The following is a 25,628-nucleotide window of genomic DNA, read 5'->3' as shown; positions in this document are numbered from 1 at the left end:
CAGGGGGAAACAGCTTTTCTGATATATTAAGGCTTTTAAGTGTTCCCATTTGTTGTTCCCCACTCCCCCCACCCCAAACTCAAGTAAAATAAGCATCTTTTCTTCAGAGATGATGCTGAATACTAGTTCAAAATGGAAAAAAAAAAAATCAAACTCAAGCTTGGCGGCATCATTTGAAGGTGAGAAAGCCGCCCGCACATTACCGGCAGATTGCTGAAGGCCTCGGGCAAGACGGAAGACAGGGCATCACAGGCACTCGCCTGGAGAGTCGGGTGCTCTGAATTCTGCAGGGCTCTGGGTAAAGGACCGTTCAGCATCATAGTCCAGAACATCACCACCTGGAACAGAGGCACAGTAAACGCTGCAGCTCAAGACAGCGGAACCTACTCGAAGGTAAGCCTAGCAGAAACACCCTTAGTAATGACACATTTCCTTCAAGTAGCCCCTTTTTGGAAATGCTTTCATTATTTCTTTTTCCACAGTGATGAAAAGAACTTTAGAAAACAACTACAGTAGTTGATCCTTCCATTTTATTGGTTAGGAGACAACAGCCTAATAAAGTTCAGCAGCAATAGCGATGATAGTGAATAGGAAGAAGATGAAGATGACGATGATAGCAGCAACAATAGCAGTAGCAGCTAATGTTTTCCAGAGAGCTTATCACATGCCAGGCACTGTTCTAAGTATTTTATACTTATCAACTCATTTTAACCCTCAACACAACTAAATGAAGTCTCTGTCAGTATCCCCATTTTTACACATGGAAACTGAGGCACAAAGAGATAATTCAACTTGCGAATCAGCCACAGGGGCCACCTGGAATCTACATCAATTGACACCCAGCTAGGGCTCTTTCCACCAGATCCCAGGTGGGCACAGGGATCAGGGTCCCAGAGCAGCCCCGAGTCCAAAAAGCACAGGATCCAGAGGCAGAGCTGAGAGTGAGTCCTTTAGCTGCTGCCTCCTGTCTCTGCAGCCTTGGATGAGTCGCTTAATCTGTCTAAACTTTGGCTCCCTTTCAATGAAACAGTGTAAAGACATTACTTGCAGAGTCTGTGTGATAATAAATACAACACTGTGTGTAAAGTTTCTACCACAGGGCCTGGTACATAGTGCACACTCTTAAATTGGCCAGGAGGCTCTGTTTCAAGCACTTTGAAGTATTATCTCACTTTAAAACCCCTAAGGATGGCACCTGAACAGTTTCTTTCCATGCTTTACAAAAACCCTGGAATTTCACATTCATTTGCAAATCTGTGGTTTTGGTAAGCCCAGTTTCTGTCCCATGGACTTAGTCCTGGATTTTGCTGTGTATTTCATGCACCAGTTCTGTCCTCCTCCTGCCTCAGCTCCTGGAAATCCAGTCTGGACCCCTCCTCCCTGCCAAATCCACTAGCATGGGGACAGAAAAGGTGGTTGCCAGCCTCCAGGAGGGCCCCACAACACCCCTGTGTAACTCTCCCCCACACTGAATAAGCTGACTTGTGCAACCAACAGGACATTGTACAAATGACAGAATCAAACTTCTGAAAATGCCATAAAAAATGCCAGGGCTTCTGTCTTGCTCTCTTTTCCTTGCATCACTTGCTTGTGAGGGAGGCTGGCTGCCATGTCTGGAGGACACTCAAGCAGCCCTCTGGAGAAGTCCTCACAAGGAGGAACTGAGTGAGGCCTCTGCCCACATTCATTGCTAACCTGCTAGGTATATGGGTAAGCCACCTTGGAAGAAGATCCTCCAGCCTGTCTTCAGGCGACTGTAGCCCTGAGTGGCATCTTGACCCCAACCTCATGAGAGACCTGAGCCAACCAAACCACCCAGACAAGCCACTCCTAATTCCTGACCCACAGAAACAGAGAGAGAAGGAAAGTATATTGTTTTAAGCTGCTAAGTGTTTAGGGTTAATTTATTACTCATCAACAGAGAAGTAATACAGAAAGTATACGTCTTTTTTTACAGATAAAACAATAACTGAGTGTGAATAGTTAAGAGGCTTGCCCTAAGTCACTTGTCTAGCAAGGAGAGAAGTATGGATATAAAACCTAGTTCTGATAGCAAAGCTCAACTCACCTCCCTGCAAATGGTTACATGAAAGCTTTAGTGGCCGCCTAAGGAAGGGACTAAGTTTAGAACTTTCAATTTACTGCAAGGATGATGGAAACTGTGAAGGGAAAAGAATAAGCAGAATGAGGCGAGCAGAGGGAGAAAACATCACCAACACCGAGTTGATCCTGCTTTTGGCACTAAGTAGGACCCTTTTTAAGTGGGGTCACACGCCCTTCATCCAAAGAACCGGCACAGTGTGGCAACAGAAATAACCCAAGATCACAGGAATTCAATATATAGAATCATGGGATGAGGGGGGTTGAGAGGTTAAGGGAATTAACATTCGCCGAGTACCTACGATGTGCTGGCATCTTTACATTTCATTCAGTTTTTCAACAGCTTTTTGACTTAAGGAGTATAATTTTTCTTTACAGTGAGGAAAGCATATTCATAACCACATATCCATTAAGTGATACTCCCTAGATTTGATCCCCAGCCTTCTGACTCAAAATCTTTGGCTCTTCCCACCATTTTACTAATAGTTTCCCTATTGGAGAGGCTGAGTAACCAAATTAGGTTTTATGCAAAAGAAGTAAACCATCGTTTTTGACATTAGAAGAAACCATATTATCTATTCCATTTTTATCACTGAGCTGCAAAATGAAACTGCAACTGAAGCACTAAGGAAAAAGAAAACCATCAATTGACATTTACTCACCAGGAAGACTGGTACTCTCTGCTCAGGCGGTATGGCAGAATCCGGTTTATACTGTTGTATCAAGCCTGTACCTAGTTCTTCAAGAAGCTGCCAAGATAAAAGAAATGATTATCAAAATAGAGTATTAGAATTACAGATGTTACAAACAACTTCAGTTTGGAGACCACCTCAAATTAAGGGAAAAAATAACTTCCAACTGATTTCCTTTCTTTTCTCAGTAACTCCTATAACAGAGTCATTCTTTTAAGGAGTAAAACCAACAGCTATATATTGTTAATTTATTACCAGATCAAATCTTTGGGTTTATACGTAAGAGCTAAAAATAGGAGAATGACGGACATGCAGCAGAGGGAAGAATATAAAGTGAAGAGAAAAGCACGTGGCTTTTAACGAAAATTACCTTTGCTCCATGAAGCTGAATGGACGGATCTGCTTCCCCCATGCACTTGCAAATCACCTCTCCAAGCTCCATTAAGTAGACCTGAGCCATTGAAAAGTAGCCCCTTGCCAGGTGAGCCAATACCTGCAAAGAGTGCACGGAATTAGCCTCTCAAGACCTGAATGCAAGGCTGCAATGTCCAGAAAAGTGTTTCAGTATTTCACAAATCACTCACACTCAACAAGGGACTGAAATCTGATGTTGAATGAAATGAAGAACCACCATAATCTTTACTTTATGACTAACATCAATTAACTGTATCATAACTTTATGGTTCTTTATAGTTTATGATTGTTTTTTACTAATATAATCTCATTTAAGTCTCAGAACTAGTCTTTGCAGAAGGTAGTAATTACATTTTACAGCTGAAGAAACTCAGAGTGAAAAGGTTAAAGGACATGTTTAATGCCATCCAGTTAATTAGCAGCCCAGGACCAAGGCTATGTCATAGATCAATCATATTTGAATGGAGAAAAAGCAAATTCTTTTATCAGGTGTTGTTTTCTTCCTTTGAAGGAACAATTATTTTATTTCTCTAAGCAGATAAAAGACCAGGGAGAAGTTTATAGACAATTAAACATTTAAGCTGCAAAAATAAAAGATTAACTGTACAATTTCTTTTAGAATTATTATATAATCTACTATACCCACCTGTCATATAGTACATGAGGTGACTAAAATAGTTTATAATAAAAGAACAAAAAGCAATGAATCTGAAATTTTAAAACCAAGGATCCCCCCAACCACAAAACAACAAAAACAAACCACACCTACACCTAAAATGCAGCTCCCACTAACACCACTGACACGTAGCTTGGGTTTACGCTATTTTCATATACTCACTCCTCATAATCACCCTCTGAAGGAAGAATGATTATTTCTATTTCAGAGATGAGGAAATGAAACCTCCTACCTGTAAGGCCTCCAGTCGCATGGGAGATGGTTCATAGGTACTTCCTGCTGCAGAGCCAGCATCGCTACCTGAACAGGAATCCTCCTTGGGCAGCACGACAGTAGAAATGCAAAGGCGAATGAGCCAGCAGGGCTCCGAAGACCCCTTAGGTGAGCTAACTGATGCTTCTTCCAGGGAGGGTCCTGCAGGGGCTTTCTTCCACCAGTCAGGAGTGCTGAGGTGGGGAGTTGCTGAATTGCTATTACTGAGACCAGAAGAACATGGCTGTTGTAGAAGTAGCTGGACTTCAGGTAAAGGTGCGTTAGTGGACACTATAGCTCCCAAGAGTGTGAGACTTGACACACGAACATTAACATCTGTCAAAAGAAATGGGACATATCACCATGGGAACAGCTATCCTAAGGATGGTGGTTATGCCTGCAGCCAAGTAAGAATTATTAAATCCCTGTTTAACCTGAATTTAATTAAACCTCTAGATCTAATTTCCAGTTTATAGGAAATACATGGGATAGGAGAGTAAGTTAATACCATAAAGAAAACAATCTGACAAATCAAGAATGTGATTTCTTTTGTTAGCTTTGTGGCAGAACTTATAGCTTACATTCTGTAAAGCAATTGGCTTGGAGTCTTCCCAAAATCAGTATCATTAAAAAAAAAAAAAAGATAGGAGGGGACTACTCTAGATTAAAAAAGGCTGAAGTGACATAACGAAATGCAATGCATGAACCTTCAATGAACCCAGGATTTAAAAAAAAAAAAAAAAAAAGTTGTAAGAAAAAACCTAAAAGGTGTCTAGATTCATTTTGCTTTTGCATGTGGATTTCCAGCTATTCTAGCATCATTTGTTGAGAAGAATTCCTTTGCCCCTTTGTTGTGGATCACTTGATTATATTAATGTGAGTCTATTTCTGGGCTCTCTATTCTGTTCCTCTGATTTATTTGTCTGTTCTTTTGCCAATACCACATTGTCTTGATTACTGTAGTTTTTTTTAGCAGATTTTGAAGTTGGGTAGTGTCAGTCTTTCACCTTTGTTCTTCTCTATCAATATTGTTTTGGTTATTCTGGGTCTTTTGCCTCTCCATAAAGCTTTAGAATCAGTTTGTTGATATATACAAAATAACTTGCTAGGATTTTGATTGAGAATGCATTGAATCTACAGACAAAGTTGGGAAGAACTGACATCTTGACAATATTGAGTCTTCCCACCCACAAAGAATATCTCTCCATTCGTTTAGTTCTTCTTTGACTTCTTTCATCAGTTTTACAGTTTTCTTCATATAGATTCTTGTACATATTTTGTTAGATTTAGACCTAAGTATTTTGAGGTTTGAACATTTTAATAATAAAGTTACCAGTGACAAAATCAGACATTTGAAAGAGACCTTTGAGACAGGGTCCACTCCACTCAGTTGAAGATACAGATAAAGAAAAGCTGGTACAGTGGAACGAGCAGGAGACTTGGTTGTTTTAATCTTACTTCTGCCACTAACGTGATCAGAGACCTTAAGGTAAAATTTATCTTTCTAGGCCCCATTTTACACAGTGGTGCAAGAAGTGAACGGGACATAGTTTACACATCATTATCTCATTTGAGCCTCATAAAAATCTTACGAGGTAGTTAAAATTCTTCCTGATAGGAAGAAACTAGGGTTCAGAGAGGCCCATGACTATGAGACAGCAAAAAATGGGAGTGGGTCGCAGACCCTCGGATTGACTCCAGGTACAGTGCTCTTTCCATGATGTCATGGAAAACATCCACTTCCTTCTTGTTCTACAATTCTGATTGAATAATGCAACCCATCAGAAGGTGGGCTGATCTGAAAGCTTGCAAACAAAGAAAAACAAACGTTCTAAAGGCCAGTGTTTATAGCACATACACCTTACATGTGGGAGTAAGTCAGGAAGAAAGAAGACTATGTAGTTAGCGGGGATTTGAAGTTTTGGGGTTTTATCTGAACTTCAGAGGGGATATAATGTTAAAGAAGTTAGATTTTTTCTAGTTTTTCTTTCCAAAAAGAGGATAGTATCAGTCCATCCACCCATCCTCTGCCTATGCCTAAAGGATATAAACTATTACATACTTGAGGGGGGCTGCCTATACTTGGCTCAATCCTAATTCTAAAGGGATACTCTGGTCACTGCCTGAAGCACTGAAGATGCATAAATGTTACAATTAATTCTCCAGCTCACTTCCTTCCAATGGGGCTTGAGGGGTCAAAAGTGGGATTCTAGCAACAGTTGGTACCCTTGAAAAGTTGAGAGGAATAAGGAGAGATCTCTTGGAGCTGTAAAAGTGCTCTGAATACTTTTTTTTTTTTTTACACTAATAATATACATTTGATTGATATAAAGAAGCATTCAGTTTTAAACCACTACCAACCTTTGTGGCGGATATAAGGCTTTATGTGGTTCCAGACTTTGGTCAGCAGGCTGAGTTTCAGACGGTTATAAGGTGCATTTGACACTAAATTTGCAAGGCACTGTAAAACACAAAAAGATTATTTTAAATAATAAATAATCAGTGGTCTGATTAAAACACAGCATAGAAAGAAAATTGAATAGCATTTAATTAAAAAAAAGTTATTACACTTAATTGAAAATCAGTCCTTTTGTCTTTGTTTTCTTAAAATATCACCTGTATTATCATTGGTACAACTTAATACTAGAGATAAATGACTATTTCTAGTAAATCATTTATTTGGACATATAGAGATTGTAGGTAAGATCAGACAAGTAAGTACAAACTTCCAAACAGAATATCTTTAATAAAATTATTACTTAGTTACATTCTTAAGTCAAGCGCAAGTTACTTTTGGGCTATGTAAAACCTTATACAAAACTGAAACAGAAAACCCCCCTCTGGAACCCACAGACAACTTGGCACCTTTACCTTAATTATCTGAGTAAGGGTCTGTGAGGATGACTCTGCCACCAAGGCTAACAGAAGACATCTGTGCAACTCTCTAATGCTGGAAGCGATCATTACAGAGAAGGGAGTGAAAGCCCTTCTGTGGTCACTAGTATCTTCAGCAACAGAAAGAAACTGCTTTGAGCCTTCCAATATGGCAGATAACACTTGCAGAGCACAGGCACGTGTCTGAAATGTCAGGGTAATTCACATTAGTTACTTAAAAATCAGGAGTTGGATTCACTTCTTCCTATGTATGTTTAATTTTCAAAATATTTAGAATTATTTTAATTAGAATAAAGGCAATGGGATTATTAGTTTCTATAATAAAAGCAGCCATGAACTAGGCCACTTGCATCCCACATCTTAAAAAAAAAAAAATCTTAAATCACATTGCTTTTAGGTTTTCTTATAGTAACGAATACATCTAAGATATACCCTAGCACAAACATCTGAAATCTTGAGCATGAGAATAATTTAAAGTCCTGGTTTATTCAAGCAGAAGGCCAACTGAAAAGACAGAGCTAAACAGCCCATAGGGTAGAAAAAATACACGCATCTAGAGTCTGTTTCATGTCAAAGTTCCTGAGAGCATTCAGCTTTATATTCCACTCTGAAGCATCTGAATGCTCACTGTTAACTTAAATAGGACTTTAGGAACTTTGTGTACATTCATCTTGGCAGGTCTCATTAGTGATCCAGCTTTTAGAAAGAGTTTTAGGTGCAGGAAATAACACTGCCTGTAGTAACAGTATTTGATAATCAAAGAAAGGAATACCTAAATTAAATATAATCTTATGGATGGGATGGAAAAAAGTACACCTTTGTCATGGACTGCTGCTGTATTTGTCAGGAAAAGTATCACTGCATTAAGATTTTCTTTATAAGGTTGAAAGATTACTTTCAATTGGTACTCTGATGATTTCGCAGTATTAAAAATCAGAAATGAGAAAAGAAAAGAAAGCCAATTTAACCAAAGTAGAATAGAGGTAATAAATGCAGGATTATTAATATGGTAATACTGTACTCACCCAAAAGTACCAAATAACATTTTTGGTCAGGTTTTTTAAAAGCAGAGAATCAATATTACAATTTTAAGATCTAATCTAAATAATTACTTAACATGAAGCATATCTGAGTTTGGAGTCAATAAGGTTTTCCAGAATGCCTTCAACTATATTATCTCCAAATAATGAAATAACAAATCACTTCTGCAGGCCTTTTGTAGAGTGAAATCATAAAAATCTAAAGATTTATTTCCCTGAAAACAAATTTGTAGTATAGTAGCATGAGACTTCCAAAGTAAGCTTAATCACTTAAGTTAGGAAGTTGACAATGTATTGGGAAAGAGCAAGAGAATGAGAATGTAAACACAAGTCAGCTGATTCACTTTTCTGTAAAGAGCCAATAGTACCCATTTTGTATTTTAGACATCGCAGGCTACATTCTTTGTCACAACCATCAGCTCTGCCATGGTAGCACAGACACTATATAAAGGAATAAATGTGGCTGTGTTCCAATAAAATTCTACTTATGGGCAATGAAATCTGAATTCCATATAATTTTCACATATCATGAAACATTATTCTTGTTTTGATTAAAAAACCATTTATAAAAGTGTAAAAGCCATTCTCAGCTCACCAGTCTTACAAAAACAGGTGGTGGGCCAGATTTGGCCTATAGGTCATAGTTTGTCAATTCCTGACTAGATGATTGGTGTGAACTAAACAAGATAGATGTTATGCTAAACCTTCATTTCTTTAGACGGCAATTAAAGATCACAATTCCAACAGCTCACAAACCAAATAAAATTAAAAATCAAGTTGTGGAAAGGAATAAACTTGTTCAAAAAGTCAAAAGATACTAGCACAATTAACTTTGGCACTCTAAAGTAGGAAAACATCTATGACTATCACAGATGAAAACAAAAGAAATGTCATTGAAATTGATTACTTTTTCCCACTGAGGTATTAAATCTATGTATTAATAGAAATTTGATACTATATCAGATTATACTTCTTGGCCGGGTTCGGTGGCTCATGCCTATAATCCTAGCACTCTGGGAGGCCAAAGCGGGAGGATTGCTTGAGGTCAGGAGTTCGAGACCAGCCTGAGCAAGAATGAGACCCCATCTCTACAAAAAACAGGAAAAATTAGCCGGGTATGGTGGTGCACACCTGTAGTCCTAGCTACTGGGGAGGCTGAGACAAGAGATCGCTTGAGCCCAGGAGTTTGAGATTGCAGCAAGCTATGGTGAAACCAGTGCACTCTAGCCAGGACAACAGAGTGAGGCTCTGTCTCAAAACAAAACAAAACAAAACACAAAAAAAACTTCTCATAGTTTTGAGTTAATTTCCTTTAAACTCTTTAATGTATCTTTGTTATTATAATTGTTATTTATGATACTGAATCTGGTTCAAGTTCTGCTTCATTTGTTCTTATATCAATATTTAATATCCTGTTTACCAGTTCTAATCAGCACTTTTAGCAGAAATTACTGATGTTCAAACAAATCTTAATAGGTGCAGCTCTCCAGAGAGCTCATTTTGTTGATTAAGTTTTCACTGTCTGAATATTTACAATGATGGATGAAAAACTTTTCCATTTATAAATATTCGTGTGCTCAGTTTTTACTAGTGTGTAGTTTCACTTCCTTGGACATGAAACTAATAAAACAGGAAAGTATTTTTCCTTTTTTGCTACTTAAAAATGTAACAGAAACGTTTGCTGAGGTAGCTTTGTCAATCCTAATTTTTTTCTTTTCTGTGTGTTTGGTCTCAGAATATTTCTGGAAGAGTGACAAAGAAGTCCTTGCTGAGAATGGGTTTCCTGATTATTCTCTCCTTTGGCTTTGTCCAAGTATTGATTACTATTGACATGTTTTAGGGTTAATTTTATTGGCTCATATTCCTAAAGTTGCGTGGAGGCATTTGAACATTGTGTCAGGGCCCTAGTCTTGGAGACATCCAACCAAAGGTTATCTATTCCTGGTTGCCATATAAGAGAAAACCTGATTACCTACCATTCCATAACAGTTAAAAATTCCAACCCTTTCACTTTCTTTTCTAGTTATACTATTATCTAGATTTTGATTTGTTTCTATCTTTCATAGTTATGTAAAAAAGAAATCATCATCATGGAATTGGAAAATCAGGATAATTCTCAAGGTACCAAGACTAAGGTTTGCTATATAGTTTGTTCCTTAGACAAGTCTTGATGATACACCTCCAATATATGCCCAACACCTACGGAGATCATACAGATGAAATTCTTAAATTAGTCATGTTATTTTTATTGATAATTTTCCCTGTTCCTTCCAGAAACATGTAAGATGTGCTTTCTGAAGCACATTTCCAACATGGAAACATGATAATTTCCCACCACATTGCCAATTCTTAAAGGAAACGTCTAAGATGTCTCCTTCCCAGCTAACCATTCTAGCATTGCATGTTTCAATTTCCTAAAAGTATCTTCTATTATTGGCATTCTGACTGGAAGAGTCCAATTACCTTTCCTTCTATTTTTCTTTGGAAAATTTCTTGGTACACCAGTTAAAATTGTGCTTCCAGTTGAGTCTACCACAGGCCACATCAGAGCTGCCATGAACTCAAAACTAATCAGTAAGCACTTCAATGACAAGATACACTATTGTTGTCTTGTCGTGTTTAATCCTAGCTAAGAGAAACTCCAGCCATCTAACTCTACATGCACAATGAGCACCCGAGAAGATAACCATGTGGCCTACAGACATGGCTGTTCCTTTCAATCTGGTCAAATCAAAATACTGTTGCATTCTAATCACATGAACTGGTACTTTCAATTTTTGCACAATTTTTTTTAACTTTCTAGAAATCTTTATAAAAGATCTTTCTCATCGACGTCATCTACTGCAACTATTTCTTCTAGCATGTGCCTTGGGGCACAATTAGAGTTTGGACAGTTTGCAGAGGTATGCCCCAAGCCTTGTGGTGGACAATAATCACCACACTTATTTACACTATTCCAAGCTAATATCTGATAAAAATCTCCAGTATAATCATTTCACTTGCCATTACAACGACCTAATTCTTTCATCTTTTTTTTTTTTTTTTCTCTTTAAGAAGGGTGACTGGTTTTTCCATTTCTTCAGGACTTTATTTTGACTTTTGCACTAGATCTAGGACATCTCCAGAAGGAAGTTCTGAATCTTTTTTTTCTCATGACATTTCTTGCATTCACCAAAGTTAAACAGCAAGAACATATCTAAAAGGTACCCAAATCAAGGAGATGGATAAGACCACTTTGTAACATGTAAAATTTCTCATGGCACTTTAAGTGAAATATAAACATTTTTAAAATACAAAGATATAAATTATCATGAAAATTATTTCAATTTACTTATTTCAGATACAACCTCATAACCTCTCTATAATCATGTTCCAAACCCCCATGTCCCATACCCCCTTAGCTGGGCAGCTGCGATGCAGGTGGTTAACTTGGGCTGCCACTTGCTCCACTGCACCATCTCCCTGGCCACTGCCGGCAGTTCTCCGTAGCTGGAGGGTCTTCAAATATATATTGTTAAGTCTTTTCAGTAGTTTTTCTTTCAGTTACTCAAATGACTTCATTACTGATTTATTTGCCACCATTCATTTCCATTTTTCTCCCCGGTTTTTATTCACTAATGGTTTAGTTAATCTGCAAAATTTCTGCTGGCTTAACTATTTAGGATCCTGGGTATCTGAAATACTCCACAAGGCATTTTTTGTGTATAATTGAGGCTAACTTATTTTTCTTCACCCTGTAAAAGCTTTTGAAGGGTCATCTACTTTGCTTATGTAGTAATTAGCTATCCAAGGAGATGATCATATAGAGTTCCAATTTCTTGTGGGTTACTACTCCCCCTTTAAAAGATAATCATAAAAATAAAAAAGGAATAATACACTTTTGGCCTAATTATTCATTTTGCAGGTAGTTGGTTACCTGAGGACACCTAGAAGTCATTCAGCATGACTTTTTAATGTTCGTTAGTATAAGGGGAATCTGAATAGTAATAGCAGGCTACTTTCCTTTCTTAGTGAAAAGGCTAGTTTCTGAAGAGGAGTTAACATATCCAAGCAGAGGCAAATATTTGATCAGACATGGGATATCTTGCTATACTATCCATGGCTGCCAAACCATTTCTTCTTCCTTTTTTCTCTTTTCTCAGTTTTTTTTTTTTTTTAGAGACTAGAGTCTCCGTCTGTCACTCAGGCCAGAGTCCAGTAGCTCAAACGTAGCTCACTGCAGCCTTGAACACCTGGACTCAAGCAATCCTCCCACTTCAGCCTCCAGAGTAGGTGGGACCATAGGCAAGTGCCAATGCACCCGGTTTCTTCTTTTTTAAAAAATTAGTTTTTCTCATTAAAATATGTAAATATTTATTACACGTGACTTGAAAAATATGAAAAAGTTGAAAGCAAAGAACCACTGTTGGGATCCTACTGCATAAGCAATTCTATATTCTATGCTTTCACAAAACATTATTTTCCTTTTTCTATAAACCTATGCATCCTTCATAGCACTATGTACCATGATATTCCACCAAGTTGAAGCCATTTCTGATTTTTTCCTATTATAAAACCACAGCAATCAACATTTTCATAAAAGGAAGAGAAGCATAGCTGCTTCAGTGCAGCTCAGAAAACACACCAAAGTTATAACTCAGCATGCTCATGGTTCCAGCAAACCCTGGGGCAGGAAGCAACCTCTATATGATCTCCCTCCATGTATTATTCACATAAGCCCACTTCCCATTCTCCTGCCTGCCCAGTGCTTCTCCACTCAGGGCTTGGGTCAGTATTAACAAGGGCTGTATTCAGATAAGACTGGGTAGGGCAGAGAAAACAATGAAGAGAGAGAACAATGAAGACTTACACATTTTTTTTTTCTTATCATAAAGCTTAAAATGTAAATGCTCTTACCTTTGGAGAAGGATCTTTTAATGTAAGAGTCATCAAGGACACAGACTGTGGGCTTCCAAGCTCAGGCGTGTCAGGAACAAAGGCTGACCAGTAGCCATACAGAACTTTTTTTTCTATTGATTTTATAGTAGAAAGAAAACAAGCTAATGCTCCTTGGCGAACTTTGGCTTGGTAAGACCTTTCATAGCCAAGAGAGGGAAAAAAAAGAAAAAAGTTTTAAAAAGTTTTTAAAAAATGCAAACAATGAAATGCTATTTATCTCAACCAATTCAAATGATACATTGAGAAATTAAACATTCTGAATAATCTCTAAAGATATCAAAGTGATATTATAATACATTTTTTTCAAAATACAATCAAAACATGTTAAAGCAATTTGCTTATATAAGAAGTTATTAAAAAACACAACTAGAGAATAAGGCGGCCACATTTTGATGTTAGGAAACTAGAGTTAGATGTGACGTACTACAGAGTATCCATCCATCCACTCAACAACTACCTACTGAATGACCTCATGTATGTGCCAGGCATTACGCTGAGGCTGGCAGACAGACAAAGCCCCTGCCCTTGACAAGTTTATTAATAGCAGTGATGGTCAGTTAAAGAGATAACTGTAACACATTATAAATAACACTGAAGTAGAAAAGGCTTCTTAGAATTCTGAGCCCATATCAAGGATGAGTAGTGGTTAGTAAGACAAAAAGGCAAAAAAAAAAAAAAGTGAAGGAAAGAATATTCTAGGGAGAAGAACAATGGGTATGAAGGCAGATCAGGAGAACAAGCCATGTTCAGAGCAATGCAAAGCCCCACATAAAGAGAACCTTCAAGTTAAATCACATGTGGCAGTCAGGTTTTTAAGCAAAGTTAAAAACTTACATGCAACTCAGAATATAAGGTACAAAAATGTAACCAAATACTACTACCTCATTTTACTCTGCATGCCTCCTTCAGCGTCGGAATAGTCTGACTCACTACTGCTGACCCTTTTCCAGCCGGAAGAACCAAAGGGTAAGGACACTCGATCTTTTCCTGCAGGTCCACTTCCATCTAAAGGCAAACTCTGGACACCCAGGGAGGAGCAACAAGCGTTCCCTTCATGCATGTTCACTCTGCCTGTGCCAGTGACTGGGGCTGCTTCTATTTCACCACTGGATTCTTTTTCCTCTTCCTCTTCTTGCTGGATTTTCTTTGGTTTTACTCTGGATTTTTTCTTTTTATTCTGATTTTAGAAGCAAATGAAGACATATATACAATGGCTATTTCAAAATGGCTTTCAACTGAATCATTGTTACTTTCTCACTCGAAAGTGACTATGTCCCCAACATGTAGTTTGAACAAAGAAGAAAAAAGAAGAAAAGTGGCACTTATCTAATATCCTATCCAGCAGATACTAAGCTAAAAGCTTATGCCCTTTTATAAGAAACCAGGTACGAAATACACGGGGCAGAGCAAAACATGTATCCTGGATTTAAATTCTACCTCTGTGACTCTGGGCAAATCATTTAGTCTCTTTGTGCGTGACCTTCCTTATCTGTAAGTATAAGGCTAATATCACCTACCTTGCATGGTGGTTGTGAGGGCATCCAGCCTTCTCAACTGGGATTCCTCAAGAGAATTAAAGCCTATAGAAAATGAGTTGAGTGCCTATTTTCTCAGTTCTCCCGAATAAGATACATAGCTAGTACCACTCAACATGCCTGCATAGGAGAGATGGTAATCCATTACTTACAATGCATATTTTAAGGCCTTGAGGCTATGTAGAAGTAGATGGTAAGTAAAAGCTAGCTTCTTTCTTTTCCCCTACTTTCTTTCTGACATCCAAATATCTTTGGAATCTGTGACCTCCTCTGCATTCTCAAAGTCCCTGAACTTGAGGAAGTAAGTCCTCATCACTTCTATCTTGAACTACTTAATGTGGCCCCAGACCTATATTCTCTTACTTGCTACCACAGTGATTTTTCTAAGATTCTTCAATGACTCTCCACTGTCTACAAGATAAAAAACCCAAGCTCTTTTGGCATATTATCTAAGACACTTACCGTTTGGCCTCTGCTACACATTTGCCCCACCCTTCCCCTCCACACATGCTAGAAACTCTAGCTCTATTAGCTAACAAATGGGCTGTGTGCACTCTCATTCTCTATGTTTATGCACATTTGTTCCCTCAGAATGAAACACTCTTCCCTTCTTTTCTGTACTACTACCCACTCTGGAGTCTGTTTAGCCAGCACATCTTTTAAAAAGCCCCTTCCTCCTCCTCCATTTGGATTGGGTGCCCTGAATGTGTTCCCAGAGTACTCTGTGAATACTCTGATGAAAGAAATCGTAATACTGCATTGTAGTTGTTTGTTTATCCATCTTTGCCCTCTCCCTCAGATTCCTAAGAGCAGCTAGAGTTATATCCTTAACATTTAGCATAATGTCTGGGATACAGCAGATGTTCAGTGAATGATGAATAAGTGAATGAGTGAAAGAATTTCTAATTGTAAGCATTTTGGTCAGTTATTACATTTCTAGATGTAAACCCTTGGCCATACATCTGTATGCTCCAGGTTCTCCAGCTGAAGCATGTGGGCAGTGACAGCCATCTGGAAAGGCTGGGCGATCTGGTGAATGTAAGGAGTGTGGAGATGGTGAGCTGACGGTAGGTGGGCTTCCAGTGGGCTAGAGAGGGGTTGGCAAATCATGGCCCAGTAGCCAAATTCAGCCCAGCCCACATCCTGTTCCTATGAATAAAGTTTTCCTGGAACACAGCTGCCCATTCCTTTACACCATGTCCATGGCTGCCTTTGCACTACTATGACAGAGCTGGGAGTTGTGACAGAGACCTACACTATCTACTAGCTAGACCTTTAGGAAAAGTTGAGAAAAAGTTTGTTCAACTCTTGGTCTTGAGCATTTGGGGGATGAGGATGCTTGGTTTTGGGTGTAAATTGAATGTTCGTTTTTATAGCTGTCATATTGCATAGATCTCTCAGAAGTACAAGATGCTTTAACTGGTATTTTCAGCAGTCTGATAAATTTAAATTCACTATGATAAAAACCTTAAATTAAAATCAAAGGTGGGCTTTTGGGGCAGTAATGATGCAAGTCATAGAAAACACACATAGCAAGCTATTGAAAACAAGCCACAACTTAGATCTAAATAGACAAGAATGTACCGAAGTTGGTCGAGAGGCACTGGATTCTGACTGCTGTGGTTTGACAAGTGGTCGCCCGTCATACTGAGGAAGTGGAGTTGGGTATAACACTGTGGGCATCTCTATGTTTAGTCCAGGGAGTCCATGAAACATGGATTTCTAATAATGATAAATAAGGAAATACACACACAAAAAAAACATAAATCATAAAACAGAATTATTTAACAGCTATCTATCTCCACATCTAGCTGTCGATCTGTCTCTCTTATTTGATTTGGGAGTAGGAGAAATGGCTTAGGGAAAGACTTAAAATTTAGTCATGATAGAACTAGACTGTCACACACAGCATTTACCTGAGGCCAGCACAAAGTTTCTTACTCTTTCCTGCTGAAGACGGCTGGGTCCCCAGGAGGCCAACCTGACTTTCCCTGTGACTGGCAGGCTCAGAAGCTGCTTGCAGACACATGTCTTGGTTGGCCAGGCCTGTCTGCTCCTTGGAGAGAGCCAAGGAGAAGCCCTGGCTCTTCTTACAAGTACAAACAGGTACAAGCAGGTATAAGATGATCTATAATTATCTACAGATCATACCTTACAACCTATTCATAATTTTAAAATTTTGATCATTAAATCAAGATTTATTATTTTCTATTCTTAATTTTAAGTATATGAACACTTTATTCTACTCTCTCAAAATATTACAAGAACTTTTAATATCTTAAAGTTAGCCTTCAAATGATGATATGAAGTGGTCCTCATGCCTGGGGTTTAAATAACAAAGACACTAATCCTAACGAAGACTTGCCTTACCTTTAGCACAGCTAGGAGAGCTCCAAGTTTATCAGTCTGTGTCAGTTTCATTTTCCCACCATTTAGAAGTGACTGTATACCTTTTAATGCATTTTGTAACAACTAAGGGGAAAAGGAGACAAAGTTACAAGGCAGAATAAAATCTGGTTGTCCAGAAATTAATTTTCTAGCACCACTTAAGATGGAAGAGAAAAGTATCTAGATGATGAAAAAACCTTTACACACACACACACACACACACACACACACGAGAGAGATGAAGATTCAGAGAAGAGACCTGATGAACTACTATGAATTGTTTTCTAGAAGAAAAGAGTACTTTTAATGAGTGTACATGCTTATAAACCAGGAAGTACAAATGGTGAGGAAGAAAAAGAAAAAAGAAAGCTGTTTAGTGAGAAGAATGTGATAAGGAATGACAAAGTGGCAGCTGAGACCAGAGTGGGGAAGCTCTGTAATATGGCAACCTGAGCCTCTCCTAAAGGAAAGGGGATATATATGGGAGCAGATGACAAATGAGAAAAACTTGGTTTCTGGACAGCAATTTTGATCAAGACTGATTTCTTGACTCAAGTAATCTCATTTCTAGGGCTCTGCCGTTAAGAATACTCCTCACATTAGGAGGATATGAACCACAGCCTTGTTTGAAACGGAAAAACTGAAAAAAACTTCAATTTCCCTCAATTACAATGATAACGACAATGATTATATTGTATAAGAAGCTAACCCTCTGCTAAATGTGAAACTGAACAGGCACTTTGCCAAGCACTTTAAATGCTTTATTTCATATATTTCTCATAAGAACCCTATAATGTAGTTATATAAGTCCTATTTCAAAGAGGAACATGGAGGCTCCAGGCAGTAATTTGCCCAAGATCTCCCAGCTATAGCAGTTAGAAAGCATGAGGTATATTAATAGGTACTGAAAAGGTGTCCAAGCAATATTAAGTTTTAACAAAATTAGGAACTTACAAAACAGCATATTAAATATGATCCCACTTCATTTATTAATATATATAGAAAAAATCTGAGGACACATAGAACAGTCTCCAATGGTTGTATCTGAGCAGGGGACTATAAGGAACTTTCACTATCTTAGATCTATAATGTTTGAAATGTGTCACTCTGAATTTAAAACATGTTAACTGTCTTTTGCATCAGATTTTTGAAATAACAAATATAATATTGCAGATATTGCTGAAATCCACTGTCTTCCCTTTCATCTTAAAAATAGGCACTAGCCTAAAACTGCATTGCTTTTATACTCAGGAGGAAAAGGAATAAAGACAGTTTTCTTTAAAAACCTAGAACTGCAAAACAAAACAAATAAAAACAATTTCTTGTAATTTAAACCCAAAAGGTATGTATGATTCAGTCTTTTTAGGTTATCCATTTATACACATCTCTAGACAAAACTAATACAGCAGCCAAATTAAACTCTTTAATAACAGCCTCTGTTCTCTTGTTTCTAGACACACCTGCAGCATTCATAAGATCAGTTATAGTTTACTTACCATGCAAAATGTGATATCATCCATATCAGATGATTTTGGAGATTGTAAAGTGGTCAAGAAAGCTTGGAAGCAGATATTTTGGTAGGGCTCTTCCAAGTATGGCTGTCCTGGCACACTAAAACACATACAGAGAAAACAAACTCAAACTCAATATCCTTTGAATTGAGGCTGGCAAAAGAATAAAAATAGCAGTAACACAGACCAATAAAGTTGGACTACACCCTTAAATGTAACTGTCTATGTAAGATTTTGCACTTTGCTTAATTAGTTGCTGTTATGAGACAGGTACAAGGCTAAAATGAACATGAAGGAGGAAGAGTGGTTTCCACAGGGAAAGGTTACCAATGTTTGTAGTAGAAGTACGGACAAAGAGAAATCCTTTTTAGTTCTCTTTTTCAGTTCTAAGAGAGAAATAACACAGACAGGTCCTGTCAAGCTAGAATCACACAGCCGAACCTGCCTTCCTAGCCACCGGACAACACTGTGCTATGTAGAGACAAGTTCAAGTTTGTGTTGCTCATTTTCTATTGCATACTGCATGAATTTACAGTAGGCAGCTGGGATTGGTTCCATCTTCTTAAAAGAGTAGAAATTGGCCTTGACAGATAAATATAAGAGCTTAAATTCATATAAATATATCCTCCTAAAAACTTAATGGTTAGAATTTATGCCAATAGAAAATAAAAATGTTGACATCTGCACTCTTCCATATTATAGGGATATTTTCCCCTTCATTTCTTTATAAACTTTTTTATAAGCGATATTAAAATTAACAAATAATATAACATACTCTTATTAGCAAAGTACATGGGAAATGCAAAGTTGGTTATTTTTCTAAGTTGTCTCTGGCTTCAGACAGATGAAACCACCTACAAAGGGCCCAAGAGAGGCCCTATCTTATTACTGCTGGGAAACCTAATTGGATCCACATACCTGAGACATAAGTTTGCCATACAATGCACTGCAGCTCTCCTGACTTCAGGATCAGGCTGAGCCAAGTCACTCAACTTCATCAAGAGTCCAGTCTTGCCTAGCAAGTCTGGGAGGTACTAAAACAAAATAACAGGCAATGTTGGTCAAAGAAAAGCTTCTAGAGAAAATATTATTCTTTACACAGAATTCATCTTTTTAAACTAAAGGGCAATTAAGCACCAAAAAACTAGCTGTTAGGTAAATCTCTCAGATGGGTATGCAAAGATATGCCAAAGAACATCAGTAAGGATCATCACTCCCAGCCTAGGCAGTTGCTGATGCTTCTTAGTCTTGGCTGTATTGCTCATGGGAAATGATAATAATAATGATTAATATTTACTGAATGCCAAGCACTTGACAAGTATTATCTCACTTCATCCTCAGAGCAGCTATTTTCCACACGAGGAAACAAAGCTCAGAGTGGTTGGATAAGGATTGCTCAAGGTTACACGTCTCATTAGTGGCAGGACAGAAACATGGACACAGGTCTGTTGGCTCCTGAGCCTGTGCTCCTAGCCTTTCAAAGGAAAGACAGAACACAGTTTAAACTACCTTTTGACATTTTGAGCCATTGCAATAAACCAGAGCTGCCAGGGCTTGAAGAATTTCCATGTGTGTCCAGGAACTACACTGTTGAATAGCCGAAATAGTATATGCCAACAGGAAATCCAGGTTCTGTTCATCAACAATCACCTAACAACAGAGAAAATATATATATATAATCTAACATTTAAAAAATATTTTTATGCTTTTACAGACAGGTATGCTCATTTGAATCAGGCTGTGCAAGAGAGAGAGTGTGTGTCTATTTTTTTTGCGAAAAAGGATCCACTCTAAAGGCCTTGGAAGTTTGATCAAGATAGCAGCCTTCTCCTTGCCCCAGGGTCTTGCTTACTTTTTCCCATTAGTCCCTCCACTCAAAAGTAGAACCTTGTAACTTCTCCTTGAATTAACCAGACATTGGCAGCTGTAAACACACAGATATGAGACTCAATCCACTGAAATTTAATTCAATGAAATTGCCTTATACATACTAAAACAGTCAACAAATACATAATGAATAAATATATCTGCTAAATAGCTACTATGTCTCTAGCATGATATAGGGAATAGAACATAAAGAAAGGAATATTCCTGCCACTAAAGAGTTTATAAATCTTGTTAGGACAGACCAGGCTGATCCTAGTATAAATTCATGGACAAGTGAGACAAACTGTTATCAAATGCTAGAAAGTTGGTTAAGGAATATAGGTGCCACATGTGATCAGGAACTATTCCAATTGCCAGTGTTACAAAGATAACACACCTGAAAATAGTAAACATACAGAAGCCACCCCACATCAGTTTGAAAAATTCTAAACTTGAAAACAGCCTTATTTCACGTAGCAGACACTGTTGGTTACCTAGCAGCATCCATTTCCTCCCCTGCTGGCAGAGTATTGATTTTATTTGGATGCCTACCTCTCCCAGGTGAGACCCAAAAGTAAATGCTAATTAGTCTAAGAGTGGTTCTCAACCAGGGGCAATCTTAACCCCTAAGAAACATTTGTCAATGTCCATAGACATTTTTGGCTGTCACAATGGGAGGAGTGCTACTGGCCTCTAGAGGGTAGAGGCCAAGGACGCTGCTCAACATCCTACAATGCACAAGTCAGCCCCCATGACAATCACCTGACCCAAACTATCAATAGTGCTGAGGTTGAGAAACCCTGATGTAAGCCAATTTTGGCTGCACATTGTAATCTTGTAGGGAGCTTCAGTCCTCCTCCAAGTGATTCTAATGTGCAGTCTAGGTCAAAACCACCAGTTACACAAAATAAACGGTTCTTTTGCTTTTGCCGAATAGTACATATTTATTCTGCATGGGATGCCTAGAATTGAGGCAGCCATCTCATGACTGTAAGAGATGCTAGCTGAGGATAACCCACAAATTGAGGATGGCAGAATGGAAAGATGCCAGTTAGCCTCTTATTAAGGGTGCCTAGAGCTATCTCCTTTGGGACTTGTTATAGGAGATGATTCTTCTTTATATTTTTATTGCTTAGCTACGCTGGGTTGGCTTTTCTGTTTCTTGTAGCCAAAAGCATCCTTGTTCACATAACGCTAAGTGATGTGCTCGCTTCGGCAGCACATATACACATAACACTAAGTGATACATTTTGTGCTCTTTATTTATTTACATATTCATGTGGTATCTCATGTGGTAACAGTCTTAATTTCTGAACTGTTCCCCAAAAGATATTTGATTTATTTAGTAAGTTGGAGAAGGTTCTAGAGAGAGGGAAGCTGCAGGATAGACTTTGATATAAATAACCAGGGTCTTTTTATCCTGATGTCCTCTTGCCCCAAAGCTACTTATGTTTTATGAGGATCAAAAGTAGACCACAAAAATAGGAGCTTCAGGAAAGGGGAGAAATATTGGTGGGAAAGAGACAGGGAATCATTTCAATTTATTCTCAGATACATTTGGTCAAATACATCTTCCACAAAAAATTCTAAGACTAGGGACCCTGAATGATACTGGTTTCTTGAATCAAACAGAAAAGAATATTTCTAATAGACATACTTGTAGAATTGCACAAAATAATTTTGGCCAGAGCTATATTTGTTTTCATATCATTCTTATTAAGGTACTTGCTTTTCCTATAGCACCTAACAAAACCAGGCTATCATACCTATGATGTAGTATTCCAAAGGTACTTACTTACTCTCAGAGTTCATGATCTGAATTCTAATGCTACACACGATTACCTGTAATCTGTTAAGTAAATGGTGGATAAGTTGAGACACTTTGCTGACAAGATGATTCTGGTTAAGAGGCACCAATCGGCAAGCTTGGACAAGAAGAGCACTAACATCCTACCAAAAAAAAAAAGACAAAGAAAAGGTAATACGGTTATTAGCCAAGTGAAAATCTCCAAACACAGCCAAATGGGAAAATAAAAGTGAATGTTCACACTCAAGAATGGGGAAAAATGAAATCTGAGGCAGAAAGTAGGGGGAAAAAAAAAGAAAACAGAAATGATAGAACAAAAATAGGATGTGCTAGAAAATAATGAAAAGAATCAATATGGTTTTTGTCAGGCTAAATACTTCAGTCTCTGTATATGCAGAGATAGTATAATTAAATAACCAAAGAAAGGCTGCCAGCATATAAAAGCATACACCGAAGTTAAAAATACCAAAAAAGTAAGCGAACCAGATTTTCAATGCCACTGGGAAAATCAGACATGACACTTGTATGAATTTTATGTATAATTACGGAATTCTGGGGGAAAAAAGAGAGGGATCTATTTGCAAATCACATTATTCATTCATGCACTGGTGTTTATTGAATAAACAAGGCTCTGAGCACCTACTACGTGCCAGGTAGTGTGCTAGGTCCTTGGGCTCCACAGGTGAAAACAAACATGTTCCTGAACCTCAAAGAGCTCACAATCTAGTAAGGGAGACACAAATACACATAAATAAATAAGGTGAATTAAGTGCTGAAAGACTTAGGTACACATTCTAAGAGGAAACAGTAATTAGGGAGGCCTTGTGGAGATGATTTTAAAGCAGAATCTGTAATGATTTGAAAGATGAGTAGAAATTTGCCATAGACAAGGCATCAAAAAAACACTGCAAACAAAGGGGATGGAGCATGCAAAGACTTGGAGAACACCAGTAGGTGCTTGAAGTACAGCAAGTTTTAAATGACTGCACACAGGGCACAAAAGGAGAAGTAACAGGAGAGGAGACTGGAACGGCACAGATTTTTGTTGCAAAAATATCAAGTTATACAAATAAAGCAAAAGTTCCCTGACTATTGCCTTAACTCACTCTGCTCCCTAGTGACACACACTATTTTTCTGTTGTGACCTCTTTCAGACCTTTTTCTTTGCATATATAAACATACATGTATTTTAAAATTCCCCCTCTGGCTCCATATTCTGTATGAATTATTCTGCAACTTCAACCATTTACTGATATGTATTGAAGACTTTCCCAAATCAGATTTTTACTTTTATGATCAATTTTTTTCCTACTCCCCCCCCCCCCCCAAAAAAAGACCACTCTGGCAGCAGAGCAAAGAATGGCTTGGAGAAGAGGTGGACTGAAGGCGGATCAGTTAGCGGAGACCAGTGAACAGTGCTGGCAAGTCACCGTGCCTGACGCCTACGGTGCCAGCAATGGGAATAGAGAGGAGGGGATGGAGCGAGAAATATGCATGGGACAGATTCTGAAGAACCCGGAGTGGATGGGATCTGGGAGGAAGGAAAAGGAAAGCACCAGTTTTTGTGTCTTGTGTGACTTGGTGGATTGTGCATGTGTGTGCTGGAGGGGTGGGATGAACTGTGTGTTTGGACATAATGTATTCATCTTTAGGAACTGTTCAGTTTGAGACGCCTCTGCAAGCAGGCAACTTGCACTGCCACCATCTTTCCTAGAGGGCCACGTATGACTAGGTCAAGAGTTCAGTGAATTCAGTAATTCAAAACCTGATGCGTGTGAATAAGATTACTCAGAGTGAAAAGAACTTCTAAAGAGGAGGCAGGGGTGTGCAGGAACAGAAAATGTAGAGGCTTTGTGACAGACAGGTTCCAATCCAAATTCTGACACTTGCCTGCAATATGACATTGGACTTATACAAGCTTCAGTATTTTCATTAGTGAAAAAGGCCTAATAATGCCCACGTTCTAAGATTCTTGGAACCGGGCACAACAAAGTACAGTACGTGGCCGGTGTACCACGTACGCAATAAACAGTAGTAATGAATTTTGTCAACAAAGTGTTTTAGAGAGGGAGTAGAGTCAGGGGAACCGGCAGGTAGTACCAGAGATGAGACCTGACGCGTTATCAGAGCAGAAGTTATCAAGTGGGTTTTGAAAAGTGCGCGTCTGCCAAGCACCGCAGCGTGTCTCAGGTGGAGAGAGACAAAGAACGTGCCACAGTCAGAGGGAGCAAGCGAGCCTGAAACTAAAATATCCACAGCTGGGGGGCGGGGCGGAAGGAACAGACGGGAAAGGGCTGGCAGCTGGGTTCGCTGGAGGGTGGGGGCCCAGCCAGCAGGCGCAGCACCCGCCCTCCCACAGGCGCGCCGCCTACCTCTGGAGCCACGCCGCTGCCCTCGCTGTAGTTCTCGGAGATGAGCTGGTCGAAGAGCAAGTGGATCTCGGTGCGGGCGGAGCTGCTGTCATCCGGACGCAGGGCACAGAGCCTGGCCGACAAGCGTCGGAACCCATTGTCTTGTTCTGGGGTTGGCTCCCGTGGCGGCTCCCGCGGCACGTCGCGCGGCGGCCCGCATAGCACGGAGCCGGCAACTTGCACAGCCGCCATCTTTTTTACATAGCGTCACAGGGAAATACTTCCGGGGCATTCCCGGGCTTTGCGCGCTAGTCCCGGAAATGCATTATTTGGATTGGACGGTACGCAGCGGGGTTTCCATGACTACCGGACCCCTCAAACTGATATTCTGCAAAGACTTGTCAGAAATTAGCTTGGAGATTTTTCGCCGCCCAATCCTCCTTGAGCCCTGACTGAAAAGTGAGGTCTCTATTTGTCCTCCCAGAAAGTTTGTTCCTGGGTAGGGCTGACATTACTCTATTTAATACTGGAGTTACAGATTCGGGCTGAAGTTGGAGAGGGGCTGCTGTGGAGGACAGTAGCAGAAACTGCTAGTTCTAAGACATCCCTCTTACATAGTATTATAGCCCCCTGATTTTTCCCCAGGCACAAAAACCACCGGAATAAATCCAGCAGGTGGCTGTAGTTATGTGATTAAAATCTGGCCAGTAGAATATAGGGCAGCTTTCCCTACTTAAGTGACAGCTGATTGCACTCTTCGTTCCCCTTTCCCAGTCTGAATCCTCCCGTGGATCATGAAGTACTTCATCCCACTAGAAAAGTAATTTTGGAGTTCAAACTGAATCATTTAAAATATAACCTGCCTAAGGGTGACCAGATACCCCAAGACTTTTGGAAACCTTAAAGGCAAGAAGCTGAAAAATAAAATAGCCATTTTAAAAGCTGTGATCAGTTTTCAGCCGCCGAAGAGATGAAGGCTTGACTTTAGCTTTTGGGCAGAATGGGCAAACCATCTCTAGGGCTTTTAAGTTATGCAAATATAAAGCAAATCCTAACCCCTGGCTCTTTGGGAAATCCTTGAAGTCATGTTTTATCCTGAGAATAAAACACTTCTGTTCAACAATGAAAACTAGGGGTATACTTCAGCAGAGCTAATTCTCTGA

General features: G+C 39.0%; 1 protein-coding gene across 1 annotated transcript in view; it reads right to left on the bottom strand.

The window, feature by feature from the left end:
• Positions 1-24,717, bottom strand: part of HEATR6 (HEAT repeat containing 6) — a 31,389-nt gene extending 6,672 nt beyond the window's left edge. Inside the window, exons 1-15 of the mRNA XM_069481046.1 lie at positions 24,487-24,717; positions 22,150-22,257; positions 19,951-20,091; positions 19,360-19,475; positions 18,427-18,541; positions 16,913-17,014; positions 16,127-16,264; positions 13,889-14,184; positions 12,966-13,143; positions 7,006-7,212; positions 6,496-6,595; positions 4,115-4,470; positions 3,163-3,285; positions 2,763-2,849; positions 204-338 (exon numbers count right to left, since the gene is read on the bottom strand). Coding sequence (XP_069337147.1) covers positions 204-338; positions 2,763-2,849; positions 3,163-3,285; positions 4,115-4,470; positions 6,496-6,595; positions 7,006-7,212; positions 12,966-13,143; positions 13,889-14,184; positions 16,127-16,264; positions 16,913-17,014; positions 18,427-18,541; positions 19,360-19,475; positions 19,951-20,091; positions 22,150-22,257; positions 24,487-24,717 — 2,433 coding nt within the window. The remainder of the gene's footprint in view (positions 1-203; positions 339-2,762; positions 2,850-3,162; positions 3,286-4,114; positions 4,471-6,495; positions 6,596-7,005; positions 7,213-12,965; positions 13,144-13,888; positions 14,185-16,126; positions 16,265-16,912; positions 17,015-18,426; positions 18,542-19,359; positions 19,476-19,950; positions 20,092-22,149; positions 22,258-24,486) is intronic.
• Between the last annotated feature and the right edge of the window lie 911 nt (positions 24,718-25,628).

The sequence above is a fragment of the Eulemur rufifrons genome, chromosome 9 (assembly GCF_041146395.1).
Source record: "Eulemur rufifrons isolate Redbay chromosome 9, OSU_ERuf_1, whole genome shotgun sequence".
Classification (NCBI taxonomy): domain Eukaryota; kingdom Metazoa; phylum Chordata; class Mammalia; order Primates; family Lemuridae; genus Eulemur; species Eulemur rufifrons.
This window is presented reverse-complemented; position numbering and strand designations above follow the sequence as displayed.